Source organism: Scyliorhinus canicula, chromosome 16 (genome assembly GCF_902713615.1).
Source record: "Scyliorhinus canicula chromosome 16, sScyCan1.1, whole genome shotgun sequence".
Taxonomy (NCBI): domain Eukaryota; kingdom Metazoa; phylum Chordata; class Chondrichthyes; order Carcharhiniformes; family Scyliorhinidae; genus Scyliorhinus; species Scyliorhinus canicula.
The window spans coordinates 17,180,216-17,195,140 of NC_052161.1; the positions used below are offsets into that span (position 1 = coordinate 17,180,216).

At 46.4% G+C, this 14,925-nt stretch overlaps 1 protein-coding gene across 1 annotated transcript in view; it reads left to right on the top strand.

Moving 5' to 3' along the window:
* The window catches only part of smc3 (structural maintenance of chromosomes 3), a 79,932-nt gene that overhangs the window by 14,874 nt on the left and 50,133 nt on the right, over window positions 1–14,925 (top strand). Inside the window, exons 7-9 of the mRNA XM_038774108.1 lie at window positions 1,226–1,306; window positions 4,141–4,305; window positions 8,174–8,295. Of these exons, the coding sequence (XP_038630036.1) occupies window positions 1,226–1,306; window positions 4,141–4,305; window positions 8,174–8,295 (368 nt within the window). The remainder of the gene's footprint in view (window positions 1–1,225; window positions 1,307–4,140; window positions 4,306–8,173; window positions 8,296–14,925) is intronic.

A 14,925-nucleotide genomic window follows, 5' to 3' on the forward strand; every position in this document is an offset into this window, starting at 1 on the left:
TACTCAAGCTGAGGCTGAACTAGTGTCCTATACAAGTTCAACATAACCTCCTTGCTCTTGTACTCTTATGCACTTTTAAAGCCTAGGATGCTGTATGCTTAATTGACCACTCTCAATCTAGTGCCCTCTCCAATGATTTATGCATATATATACCATTAGAGTTATATCCTTTATTTTGTATTGTTTCTCCATTTTTTCCGACCAAAATTAATCGCTTCACATTTCTCTGTAATTAAATTTCATTAGCCACTTGCCTGTCCATTATAAATTTAATTTGCCACTTGTCTGTCCATTCTATCCTGTCCTTTTGAAATTCTACGTTCCACCTCACAATTCAAAATGCTTCCGACTTTCGTATTCTCTGGAAGTTTTGAAATTGTGCCCTGTACACCAAGATATAGGTCATTAATATATATCAAGGAAGGCAAGGGTCCTGAAACTGATCCTTGGGGCACTTTGCTGCAAACCCTCCTCCAGTCTGAAAAAATCCATTCATCTTTACTTGTTGTTTTCCTGTTACTCTGCCAATTTCGTATCCATGTTGCTACTTTTGTTTTAAATCCATGAGCTATTTGGTTGCAAGTCTATTGTGTGCCCCTGTATCAAGTACTTTCTGGAAGTCCATTGTATGCCACGTCAACCCTCGTTGGCCCTTCAAAAAACTCAAGCAAATTAGTTAAACATTATTTTCCCTCAGGAAAGCTATGCCCACTTTGCTTCATTAGCTGACATTTGTTCACATGACTGTTAATTGTGTCCCTAATTATTGTTTCTAGAAGTTTGCCCAACATCAATGTTAAACTGTCGTTGCTGAGCTTTTGTTGATGCCCTTTTTTGAACAAGATGGTAATGTTTGCAATTTCCCAGCCCTCTGCTACCACTCCTGAGTCTAAGGAAGACTGAAAAATGATGGGAAGTGCCTCTGCAATTTGCATTCTCACTTCCCTCAATATACTGGGATGCATCTGATCCGGTGCCGGTGCCTTTTCAAAAGTACCGATAACCTATTCAATATCTCTATTAATTTTAAGCCTTCTGGAGTATGAATGACCTCCTTTTTGCCATGTCCTGGGTAAATTATTTTACAATTTATTGTGAACATTGAATTTTTTTTATGTAAATGCTCATAATTTGGTTGATAAGGTCCCAATTCTGCCATTTGGTTCCATTGATAATTACTTTGTCTGAAGTTCCCATCTGTTAGAATGTGACTTTCTGTTGACAGCTTTCTGCAAAACGAGAGACCAGTGGAGAGAAGTCACGGCAACTGCGTGATGCACAGCAAGAAGCCAGAGATAAAATGGAGGTAATATTTTTCTCATCATTATTGACTTGCTGGGTTTTAATTTCAATGCATGCTCCCAAGATTAATTGTTAGCAAATGCATTTGCATTGAAATTTGATGTTTTGTGAAGGTGAGACATTTTTATATTTTTGTATAAACATTATATTGAGTTGTATTTTGCCTTCGCTATAATGCATCTTTATAAATAGCTGGCATTTCCGTGCTTCTCATTAATTACAAAAATATTTTGTTTATTGTTTTGTGAAACAGGAAATGTTGGAGAATGAAAGATTTAGTGAAAAGGAAGAACTGAGGGAAATCAATATTAGTAGAGAAATGGTGCTGGGAAAATTGGTGGGACTGAAGGTGGATAAATTCCCAGGGCCTGATAATCTGCATCCTAGAATGCTTAAGGAGGTGGCTCTGGAAATAGTGGATGAATTGGTGTTCATCTTCCAGGATTCTACAGACTCTGGAATTGTCCCTGCAGATTGGAGGATAGCTAATGCCACTCCAATATTCTAAAAGGGAGGTAGAGAGAAAACCGGTGACGTGATTCTCTGAAACGGCGGAGTAAACACCATAGCTTTTCACGCCGGCGTCAACGGGCCCTTGGCCCAGCGATTCCGTGACCCACAGTAGGCAGCGGAACGCTCCACGCAACTCTGGTTGCCGATTATGGAGCTCTACACGTCCGGCCGCGGCTACCCCGCGCAGCATGGCAGACCCCCACAGCCAGCCAGCCCCCCCCCTCCCCACAAGATCACGCGTGCCCGCCGTTTGGTGGCTTCCGATCACGAGCCTGGCCATCCTGTGCCCCCCCCCCCCCCAACCCAGGTGATGGATCCCCTGCCCTCAGCTTGGCAGCCGTGGACTGAATCCGCAGCTGCCACTCCGAGTGCCCGCTGGGTGGAACCATGTTAGAACCACGCCAGCGGGAACTCAGACAGCTGCCGACTGAGAACCACTGCAGGGGCACCCGACCGGCGCCACGTCAACCGTGCACGCCAACTGTCGGTGATTCTCCAGTCCGCGGAGAATTGCGGGAAGGCGTCTGACCCAATCGCAGGTCTGATTCCCCAATCCCGCCCAGGGAATTATAGATAAGTAAGCCAAACATCGATAGTGGGGGAAATTCTTGAATCCATTATCAAAGACTTAATAGCGGACCATTTAGAAAGCAGTGGCAGGATCAGTCCGAGTCAGCATGGATTTATGAATGGGAAATCACGCTTGACAAATCTGTTGGAATTCTTTGAAGATGTAACCAGGTGCAGTTGACAAGGGGGAGCCAGTCGATGTGGTATATTTGGACTTTCAGAAGGCATTTGGCAAAGTCCCGCATAAGAGATTATAGTGCAAAATTAAAGCGCATGGATTGGGTGGGGGGGGGGGGGGGGGGGGGGGTGGAAGAGAGAGAGTGTTTTGAGGTGGATAGAAAACTGGTTGGCAGAGAGGAAACAAAAGAGTAGGAATTAATGGATCCTTTTCAAATTGGCAGGCAGTAACGAGTGGGGTGCCACAGGGATTGGTGCTGGGACCCCAGCTGTTCACAATATATATTAATTATTTAGATGAAATGAAAATCGCTTATTGTCACAAGTAGGCTTCAAATGAAGTTACTGTGAAACTCTCCTAGTTGCCACATTCCGTCCCCTGTTCGGGGAGGCTGGTATGGGAATTGAAGACAACAAAATGTAATATCTCAAAGTTTCCAGGTGGTACCAAGTTGGATAGGTGGGTGAACTGTGACGAGGATGCAGAGATCCTACAGCATGATCTGGATAAATTGGGCGAGTGGGAAAATCAATGGCAGATACAGTATAATTTGGATAACAAAAAGAGGAAGGCAGATTACTGGGTGTTCTTGTGCACCAGTCACTGAAGGTAAACATGCAGGTGCAGCAGGCGGTAAAGAAGGCTAATGGTATGTTGGCCTTCATTGCGACAGGTTTTGAGTACAGGAGCAGGGATGTGTTATTGCAATTATACAGGGCCTTGGTGAGGCCACACCTAGAATATTGTGTGCAGCTTTGGTCTCATTTTCTGAGGAAGGATGTTCTTGCTCTCGAGGGAGTGCAACAAAGGTTTACCAAACTGATTCCAGGGATGGTGGGACTGTCATATGAGGAGAGATTAACTAGGTTAGGATTATTCTCGCTGGAGTTCAGAAGAATGAGGGGGGATCGCATAAGAGACATAAAATTCTAACAGGACTAGACAGGGTAGATGCAGGGAAGATGTTCCCGATGGTGGGTGTGTCCAGAACCAGGGGTCACAGTCTGACGATTCAGGCTGAACCATTTTGGACTGAGGTGAGGAGACCTGTCTTCACCCAAAGTGTGGTAAACCGGTGGAATTTATTACCACAGGAGGTAGTTGATGCTAAAACATTGAATATATTCAAGAGGCGGCTGGGTATAGCACCTTGGGTGAATGGGATCAAAGGATATGGGGAGAAAGCAGGATTAGGCTGTTGAGTAGGATGATCAGCCATGATCGTGATGAATGGCAGAGTAGGCTCGAAGGGCCAAAAGGCTTCCTCCTGCTCCTATCTTTTATGTATCTATGTCTATTTGTTAACATTTACTTTCAGCAGTTAGTGTTGGGTATCCTGAGAATATAAAGCATATCACATAGCCTGTGGTGCTAATTGATACTTGTACAGTAAACTATAACAGAAAAAGATCGAATTGTTACTGATTTATGAGGATTGCAAAATTGAGTTTTCTGTTTCATCACTTTTTGTAGTTGGACATGCCATCAAATATGTTCAGTAGAATGTGGCATTGCTTGTCTTACCATTTGTATTTGAAACTAAATCAAATATCTGTTCTCTGTTTTTCAAAAACAAGGATATAGAGCGACTGGCACGTGAACTGAAAGCAAAAATCTTATCCATGAAGGAAGAGAAAGAACAGCTAAGTTCTGAACGGCAGGAGCAGATTAAACAAAGGACTAAACTTGAGTTGAAAGCAAAGGACCTACAGGATGAAATGGCTGGAAACAGTGAACAAAGAGTAAGGAAAGGGGAATTATCAGACTTGAGATTTTACATGAGTGGGGAGAGAAAGTAGAAAGGAAGTTTCCAAAGGATGGCTGGTGATCTGGATCTAGCCCTTAAATTCAGTCTATCCTTCTGGCGAAAAACAAATCCAGCTCCTCTCTTCCACTGTTTTGGCTGTTCCACTTTAGACTTTGAAGTATAGGGCTGTTGGATTGAAAAGCGTATTTCCTGATTGGGATAAAAAAAGCTGGTTAGTCTCATTGATGAAAATCCAGCAATGCAGGATCAATCTTCCTAATGCCTTTTTCCACTAATCAAAATGTTTTCTAATCTATTCCCTGGGACTATATTCAGAAGTTGAAAGACCTAAAGTAAAAGGCAGTCCTACCTACTGAAACCTACACTTATTAGAATATCTCCACATCCAGGAGAGTTTTTTAGAGCAGTATGTAAATAGTCCAACTCGGGAAGGGGCCGTACTGGACCTGGTATTGGGGAATGATCCCGGCTAGGTGGTTGACGTTTTAGTCGGCGATTACTTTGGGAATAGCGATCACAATTCCATAAGTTTTAGAATACCCATGGACAAAGACGAGAGTGGTCCTAAAGGAAGAGTGCTAAATTGGGGAAAGGCCACCTATAACAAAATTCGGCAGGAGCTCAGGAATGTGGATTGGGAGCAGCTGTTTAAGGGTAAATCCACATTCGAAATGTGGGAGTCTTTTAAGGAAAGGTTGATTAGAGTGCAGGACAGACATGTTCCTGTGAAAATGAGAGATAGAAATGGCAAGATTAGGGAACCATGGATGACGGTTGGAATTGTGAGACTAGCCAAGATGAAAAAGGAAGCATACATAAGATCGAGGCGACTCAAAACTGATGAAGCTTTGGAGGAATATCGGGAAAGTAGGACAAATCTCAAACGCGCAATAAAGAGGGCTAAAAGGGGTCATGAAATATCTTTGGCTAACAGGGTTAAGGAAAATCCCAAAGCCTTTTATTCGTACATAAGAAGCAAGAGGATAACTAGAGAAAGGATTGGCCCACTTAAAGACAAAAGAGGGAATTTATGTGTGGAGTCAGAGGAAATGAGTGAGCTTCTTAATGAGTACTTTGCATCGGTATTCACCAAGGAGAGGGACATGATGGATGTTGAGGCTAGGGATGGATGTTTAAATACTCTAGGTCATGTCGGCATAAGTAAGGGGGAGGTTTTGGGTATTCTAAACGGCATTAAGGTGGACAGGTCCCCAGGACCGGATGGGATCTATCCCAGGTTACTGAGGGAGGCGAGGGATGAAATAGCTGGGGCCTTGACAGATATCTTTGCAGCATCCTTGAGCATGGGTGAGGTCCCGGAGGACTGGAGAATTGCTAATGTTGTCCCTTTGTTTAAGAAGGGTAGCAGAGATAATCCGGAATTATAGACCTGTGAGCTTGACGTCAGTGGTAGGCAAACTGTTGGAGAAGATACTGAGGGATAGGATCTATTAACATTTGGAAGAAAATAGACTTATCAGTGATAGGCAGCATGGTTTTGTGCAGGGAAGGTCATGTCTTACAAACTTAATAGAATTCTTTGAGGAAGTGACAAAGTTAATTGATGAGGGAAGAGCTGTAGATGTCATATACATGGACTTCAGTAAAGCATTTGATAAACTTTCCCATGGCAGGTTGATGGAAAAAGTGAAGTTGTATGGGGTTCAGGGTGTACTAGCTAGATGGATAAAGAACTGGCTGGGCAACAGGAGACAGAGAGTAGTGGTGGAAGGGAATGTCTCAAAATGGAGAAAGGTGACTGGTGGTGTTCCACAGGGATCCGTGCTTGGACCACTGTTGTTTGTGATATACATAAATGATCTGGACGAAGGTATAAGTGGTCTGATGAGCAAGTTTGCAGATGATACTAAGATTGGTGGAGTTGCAGATAGCGAGGCGGACTGTCAGAGGATACAGCAAAATATAGATAGATTGGAGAGTTGGGCAGAGAAATGGCAGATGGCGTTCAATCCAGGCAAATGCGAGGTGATGCATTTTGGAAGATCTAACTCAAGAGCAGACTGTATGGTCAATGGAAGAGTCCTGGGGAAAATTGATGTACAGAGAGATCTGGGAGTTCAGGTCCATTGTACCCTGAAGGTGGCAACGCAGGTCGATAGAGTGGTCAAGAAGGCATACAGCATGCTTGCCTTCATCGGACGGGGTTTTCGAGTACAAGAGTCTGCAGGTCATGTTACAGTTGTATCGGACTTTGGTTAGGCCACATTTGGAATACTGCGTGCAGTTCTGGTTGCCACATTACCAGAAGGATGTGGGTGCAGAGGAGGTTCACCAGGATGTTGCCTGGTATGGAGGGTGCTAGCTATGGAGAACGGTTGAGTAGATTAGGATTGTTTTCATTGGAAAGACGGAGGTTGAGGGGAGACCTGATTGAGGTCTACAAAATTATGAGAGGTATGGACAGGGTGGATAGCAACAAGCTTTTTCCAAGAGTGGGGGTGTCAATTACAAGGGGTCACGATTTCAAGGTGAGAGGGGAGATGTGCGTGGAAAGTTTTTTACGCAGAGGGTGGTGGGTGCCTGGAATGCTTTGCCAGTGGAGGTGGTAGAGGCGGTCACGATAGCATCCTTTAAGATGCATCTGGACAGATATATGAACGGGTGGGGAACAGAGAGAAGTAGACCTTGGAGAATAGGCAACAGGTTTAGATAAAGGATCTGGATCGGCGCAGGTTGGGAGGGCCGAAGGGCCTGTCCCCGTGCTGTAAATTTTCTTTGTTCTTTGTTCTTGTTTGTGGGAATCTATACTTTGTCTTTATGGTAGTTGATCTCTCATAACATTTGCCCTTTCTACCCATCTTATTTAATGTATGATACAAAACAATTGGTCTACGTAAATCATTACAAATGTATGAAGTACTTTGATATGATGAGATGCCATATAAATTTAAGTATTATAGTCATTAAATATCAATAACTGAAGAGGTTCAGTTGAATGTTCTGACGCATCGAATTGCCGTAACAAAAATTGTTTCCTTTTCAGTGTTGTATTCAATGATATAGTGATGTCATGCTGAACAAGCTGCGGTTTGTTTAGAATTGTACTGTACTACGTTACAGTCGATGCATGTGTTGATTACTCTGCTGAGACCAAAAGTGCTTATTTGTCTTTCCTCATCATAAGGCCAACAGTTATCCTGATCTGAGCAGCCAGATAAAGTATTACCACAGCTGTAATATGCTCATTCCAGCTGACTCATCCATGACGTGATTATGGATTTTAAAATATTGATGGTGGAAAATTTTAATCCATTTTTAAACAAATTACATTAATGAAACTAACTTCACTGGCGCACACAGTGTAGTTTTCCAGTAAGGTTCACTCGGATATACCTATTTATTGAAGAGCAGCATTTTAAACTAGAGGGTAATAAAAATGCAAAACCACACATTGAAGGGAAATAAAGGTTGGAGGAGGGGGTTATTCCTTGCACTGCCTTCTAATTGTAATATCATGCAAATTTATTTTGAGGTGCTTGGAAAATTATCTATTTGTCTTGCATGTTTAGAGACTCTTAAGCCAGGTCTCTTTCCTTAGCAGACAGCTCGGTCTGGAGTGTCCCAATGCATCCTCACAGATCCATGGGAAACACACCAGCCTGAGTGCCATACCAGAATCGCCTATGCTGGGAACCATGCTGTAGCTGGATTTTCAGATTCCATAGCTGGTTTTATTCTGTATATCTAACTGTAAATAGCGCATTTTCCATATTACGAAGCAGTTTATCTGTGTTGACCTAGAAGCTTTATGTAATATTGAAGCAAAACCTTTTGCTTATTTTATGTTTATACATGATGCTTTTCATTTTTCCCTTCTGTAGAAACGTCTTTTGAAGGAAAGGCAGAAACTATTAGAAAAGATAGAAGAGAAGCAAAAAGAACTTGCAGAAACAGAACCAAAATTCAGTGCTGTCAAAGAAAAAGAAGAAAATGGGATAGCAAGGTCAGTAGCAGTTGCTCTGGAGCAACTATAAGATAAAATTAAACAACTTGTTCCAAACAAGGAAATGTTTAATTGAATAGAGTTTTTGTGCCTATTTTCTCCTCAATTATTTATGTTTAGTTGCTGTATTATTCTGAGATATAGTTTGATGGACGCTGGAATTCTTCTGTTATCTCTGGATTGGGCGGCACGGTAGCACAGTGGGTAGCACTATTTCTCCACAGCTCCAAGTTCGATTCCCAGCTTGGGTAACTGTCTCCACTGCGTGGAGTCTGCACGTTCTCCACGTGTCTGCATGGGTTTCCTCTGGGTGCTCTGGTTTCCTCCCACAAGTCCCGAAGGGCGTGCTGTTAGGTAATTTGAACATTCTGAATTCTCCCTCGGTGTACCCGAACAGGAGCTGGAATGTGGCAACGATGGGATTTTCACAGTAACTTCATTGCAGTGTCAATGTAAGCCTACTTGTGACAATAAAGATTATTATTATGTTGCAATTTTTGAAGTGCAAGTTGAGATAATGGATGTAGACTGTTTAACTGTGGGCGACACCACAGCTTAACCTGTTCCTATTCTTGAATGCTTTCATTGTACACTTTCCAGCAGGGTTCACTGCATAGCAAGCAAGAGTGGGAACCTGGGCTGACTTAGGTGCTTGTAATGCACATTGGCACATTCAGAAGCATCTGTTACCAAATGGTTTTATTGTTTAATGGGCCATTTGTTTATATAGTAAATATAAATTGTAGTGTTTCTTGGTCCTGGTGCTGTGTAAATAATTAATTTGTTTTGAGATACTTCATGAACACAGTACATTGGAGAATATTTCTTTTGGCAATCCGACTTCTGAACTGACCTATCAGCAATACAGAAACCTCCAGAACAAGTTGCAAAGTTCTTTGAAACATAGAAAATAGGAGTAGGCCATTCGGCCCATCGAGCCTTCTCAGCCATTCAATGTGTTCATGGCTGGTTCTCTATTGCAAAACGCTACTCCTGCTCTCTCCCCATACCTGACTCCTACACTCTCCCCATATCCCTCGATGTATTTAGAGTCTAGAAATCTATCTATCTATCAACGACAAAATAAACCATGAACATGAATCTATAAACATAGTGCAAAAGCCGTCTTCCTCCCTTGTAGGTCCCACGTTTATTAACCCCCTACTCTAAACTAAACTTCCGCAAAGAAGTTGACGAACGGTTGCCACCTCCGGGCGAACCCTAACATTGACCCTCTCAGGGGCTGGTTTAGCACACTGGGCTAAATTGCTGGCTTTTAAAGCAGACCCAGGCAGGCCAGCAGCACGGTTCAATTCCCGTACCAGCCTCCCCGAGCAGGTGCCGGAATGTGGCGACTAGGGGCTTTTCACAGTAACTTCATTGAAGCCTACTCGTGACAATAAGCGATTTTCATTCATTTCAAGGCAAACTTAATTTTCTCCAAACACAGAAAGCTAGCCATGTCAGATAGCCAGGTCTCTGACTTCGGGGGCTTTGAGTCCCTCCAAGCCAATAATATCCATCTCCGGGCTACCAGGGAAGCAAAGGCCAGAACGCCTGCCTCTTTCTCCTCCTGGATTCCCAGATCTTCCGACACCCTGAAAACCGCCACCTCCTGGACTCAGCGCCATCTTTGTTTTTAACACCGTGGACATGACATCTGCAAACCCCTGCCAGAATCCCCTAAGCTTTGGACATGTCCAGAACATGTGGACATGGTTCGCTGGCCCTCCCGCACACTTTGCACACCTATCTTCTACCCCAAAGAACCTGCTCATCCGGGCCACTGTCATATGGACCCGGTGAACGACCTTGAATTGTATCAGGCTGAGCCTGGCACATGTTGTGGACGCATTGACTCTACTCAATGCGTGCACCTGGAGACCATCCTCTATCTCTCCTCCCAGCTCCCCTTGCGCTTCAGCTCCTCAGTCTGCATCTCCTCTGACCCCATAAGTTCCCTATAAATGTCAAAGACCATCCTTTCCCACCCACCCTCTGGAAACTAACCTGTCCTGTATCCCCCTTGGTAGTAGGAGCGGGAAGGTTGAAACCTGCCCACGTAGGACGTCCCGCGCCTGCAGGTACCTGAATTTGTTTACCCTCGCCAATCCAAATTTCTCTTCCAGCTCCCTCAAGCTAGGAAATCTCCCCTCTATAAATACATCTCCCATCCTCTCTGCCATCTCCGAAGCCCCCCACCCATCCTTCCCAGGGCAAACCGGTGATTATTACAGATTGGAGACCAAATCGATGCTCCCTCTGCTCCCACATGCCTCCTCCATTGCCTCTCAGAGAGATTCTCAGGGCTGCCACCACCACGGGGCTGGTGGAGTACCGTGCTGGCGGGAATGGCAGAGGCGCTGTTATCAACACCCCTAAGCTGGTGTCCTTACATGAAGCCACCTCCATACGCTCCCATGCTGACCCTCCCCCCACCACTCACTTCCTGATCATGGCTATATTCGCCGCCCAATAGTATTTACTGAAGTTTGGCAGCGCCAGTCCGCCCTCGCCCCGGCTCCGCTCAAGCATCACTCTCTTTACTCGCAGGGTCTTGTCCGCCCATACAAAGCCAGTGATCACTTTGCTGACCTGTTTAAAAAAGGACTGCGGAATAAAGATGGGGAGACACTGAAACACAAACAGGAATCTCGGGAGGATCGTCATCTTCACTGTCTGCACTCTCCCAGCTAGTGACAACGGGAGTGCGTCCCGCCTCCGAAAATCATCCTTCATTTGGTCTACTAGTTGGGCCAGATTTTGTGCAGCCGTTCCCATTCCTGTGCCACTTGGATGCCTAGGTACCGAAAGCTTCCCCCTCCCACTCTAAACGGCAGCTCCCCCAGTCGCCTCTCCTGTCTCCTCGCCTGGACCGCAAACATCTCACTTTTCCCCTTATTTAGTTTATACCCCGACTAGCCCCTTGAGACTCTCAGTGCAATTGCCAGCGGCTCTATGGCTAACGCGAACAGCAGTGGGGAGAGGGGGCATCCCTGTCTCGTCCCCCGATGCAGCCTAAAATAGTCCGATGTTGTCCTATTCGTCCGTATGCTCGCCACAGGTGCCTGTGATACAGCAACCTGACCCAGTCAATAAAGCCCCGCCCAAATCCGAACCGTCCCATTACTTCCCCAGATATTCCCATTCTACTCGATCAAAGGCCTTCTCTGCGTCCATTGCGACCACTACCTGCACCTCCCTACCTTCCGGGGGGCATCATGATCACGTTTAATAGCCTTCTTACGTTGGCCACCAACTGCCTTCCCTTAACAAACCCCGCCTGGTTCTCCCCAATAACATCCGGAACACAATCCTCAATCCCAGAGGACAAGATTTTGGCCAGCAGTTTGGTGTCCACATTCAATATCGGCCTGTAGGACCCACACAACTCCGGGTTCAGGATCAGCGAACTTGTGGCCTGTGACATCATCGGGGAAAGCATCCCTCTCTCCCTTGCCTCGTTGAATGTCCTCATCAACAACGGCCCCAATATTCCCGAGAACTTTTTATAGAACTCCACTGGGTACCCATCTGGCCCCGGGGCTTTACCTGACTGCATGGCCTTCAGACCCTCTGCTTTCTCTTCCATCCCGATTGGGGGCCCCCAGCCCTTCTACCAGCTCCCCGTCCACCTTCGGGAAATTCAGCCCCCCTAGGAAGTGCCTCATCCCCTCCAGTCCCGTTGGGGGTTCCGACTCATACAGCCTACTGTAAAACGCCTTATTCACCCCTGCTGAGTCTCCAACCAGGTTCCCATCTCCATCCTTTACTTTCCCTATCTCCCTGGCTGCTTCCCTCTTTCTAAACTGCTGTGCAAGCATTCTGCTGGCCATGCTCATAAATCGCCCCCTCTGTGGTTAACAAGCCGAACTCCGCCTGTAGCCTCCGCCATTCCCTTAAAAACCCTGCCTCTGGGTCCTCCGCATACCCCCTGTCGACCTGTAGTATCCTCTTTACCAGTCGGTAAGTCTCTGCCCTGTCAACCTTCTCCCTGTGGGCCCGTATCGAGACCAGCTCCCCTCTAACCACCACCTTCAATGCTTCTCAGACCACCGCTGCTGAAATTTCCCCGTGTCGTTGACTTCCAGGTTGTTCTGAATACATTTCCTCAGCTGCCCGCACACCTCATCGTCAGCTAAAAGTCCCACGTCCAGCCTCCAGTGTGGGCGCTGGTTACTGTCTTTCTAACCTGTTGGTCAACCCAGTGCGGGCCATGGTCTGAGATTGTGATCGCCGATACCCAATGTCCACCACCCCCGTCAGTAAAGCCCTGCTCAGAATAAAGAAATCAATCCGGGAGTACACTTTATGCATGTGTGAGTAGAAGGAGAACTCCTTCACCCTCAGCTTCCCAAATCTCCATGGGTCCACCCCTCCATCTGCTCCATGAGCCCTTTTAGTTCCTTTGCCATTGCTGGCACCTTGCCCATTTTTGAGCTTGACCGGTCTAAACCAGGGTCAATAACTGTGTTGAAGTCCCCTCCCATGACCAACTTATGCGAATCCAGGTCCGGTATCTTCCCCAGCAGCCTCTTTATAAACTCCACATCGTCCAAATTTGGCACATACACATTCACTAGTACCACCTGCACCCCCTCTAGTTTCCCGCTGACCATAATGTACCAGCCTCCCACATCCGAAACCATTCTTCCTGTCTCAAACACCACCCGCTTGTTGATAAGGATCGCGACCCCTCGTCTTCGAGTCCAGTCCCGAGTGAAAAACCTTTACGACCCAACCTTTCCTTAATCTAATCTGGTCAGCTACTCTAAAGTGCGTCTCCTGCAACATTATCACGTCCGCCTTCAGTCCTCTCAAATGGGCGAACACGCATGCCCTCTTGACCGGCCAATTTAGCCCTTGTACATTCCAGGTGATCAGCCTAGTTGGGGGGGCTCATCACCTTTTATGGGCCAGTCTCCAGCCGGCGCCCCGTGCCTCCACCGGCCCACCCCCCAGGCAGCCTCCGCCCCCAAACTCCTCTCTGTCCTTCAGCAACAGTGCCTCTATCATCAGCAGAACATTTCCCCCCCCTCCCTAGTAACCGCACAATGTAAATAGACCCCATTGATAAGCCTAACATCTGCTCACCCCCCCCCCCCCCCCCCACTACGCTTCCGTGAGCTAGCCTGCCCAGCTAGCTTGGTGACCCCCACCCCTGGTGCCAGACACTCTCCCACCTATTGTTCCCTTTCTCACCACCCCCCCTCTCATATACACATATTCAGATGACAAAGAATCCCAACACAATTGCCCGACAGAAAAAGTAAACGCTCAACAAAGAAAAGATCAAGCAAGAGATCCAGCACCTAAACAAACACACCTCTATCCCCTGACAGTGCAAATGTAAACTTTAACTCACTCAGTTCTGAAACTGGCCCCAAATCAATACAGAAGGCATTACAATACTGTCCACAAAATGAAAAGCGAGAAGCTTTTTAAAACATGAACGTTGCAGCAAAGTTCAAAAGTTCTCAGTCCGCCGCCAGTCCATTCCTTTTTGCGAAGTCCAGCGCTTCCTCAGGCGACTTGAAATAAAATTGTTGCTCCTCGTACGTGACCCAGAGACGGGCCGGATACAGCAGTCCGAACGTCACCTTTTTCTTGAAAAGGGTCGACCTGATCTGGTTAAACCCTGCTCTTCTCCTGGGCACCTCTGCACTCCGGTCCTGATAGATCCGCAGGATACTGTTCTCCCATTTACAGCTCCGTGTCTGCTTGGCCCACTGTAAAATACGCTCCTCATTCAAATACCTGTGGAAGCTCACCACCATTGCCCTCGGGGCTGGAGGGGGGGAGGGGGGGGGGGGGGGGAGACGCGGTGTCTACCATTCGCGGCTTCCTCGCGAGCGCTCTGTGAGCTCTGTCCACCTCCAAGGGTCGGGAGAATGCACCATCCCCCAGCAGCTTTTCGAACATGCCCGCTATGTATGCCCCAGCATTCGCTCCTTCGGACCCCTCTGGGAGCCCAACGATCCTCCAGTTCTGCTGGTGGGATCTATTCTCCAGGTTCTCCACCTTCTCTAGGAGCCTTCTCTGCTGGTCTCTCAGCATCCCCACCTCCAGCTCCACCGCAGTTTGATGTTCCTCCTGCTCAGCCAGCGCCTTCTCTACTTTCTGGATCGCCCGATCTTGGGCATCCAATCTAAGTTCCAGCTGCGCAATTGACTCTTTAATCGGGTCCAAGCAGTCCCACTTATGCTTGGCGAAGGCCTCCTGGATAACTTGAATCAGCTGTTCCGTTGACCGCTGGGTCGACAAGCCAGAGATCCGGTCATCCGCCATGCTTTCTCCCACTGCAGCTTCAGCCCAAGCCTTCTCTGTCCGTCTGTTTCTGCCTTTGCGAGCACTTTGCGAGTCCTCCTCTCCATGCAACGATTTGGAATCCAGTACACAATTGCCTCTGTGGAAGTGGATTACATTTATTGTCTTGTTTTAACCTTGCTGTCTGTACGTAATATTAAGGTTCTGAAATATATCTGTGATCATCAAGTAAAAAGATGTTAAAGGGTTGAGGGAATGAAATGAGAACAGATCTCTGTATCTGTTAGTGCAGAGACAGCAAAGATGAGTGTGTAAAACCATGTCAATTGAGACAATGGGCATTGGAATGTGAAAGAGCTGACT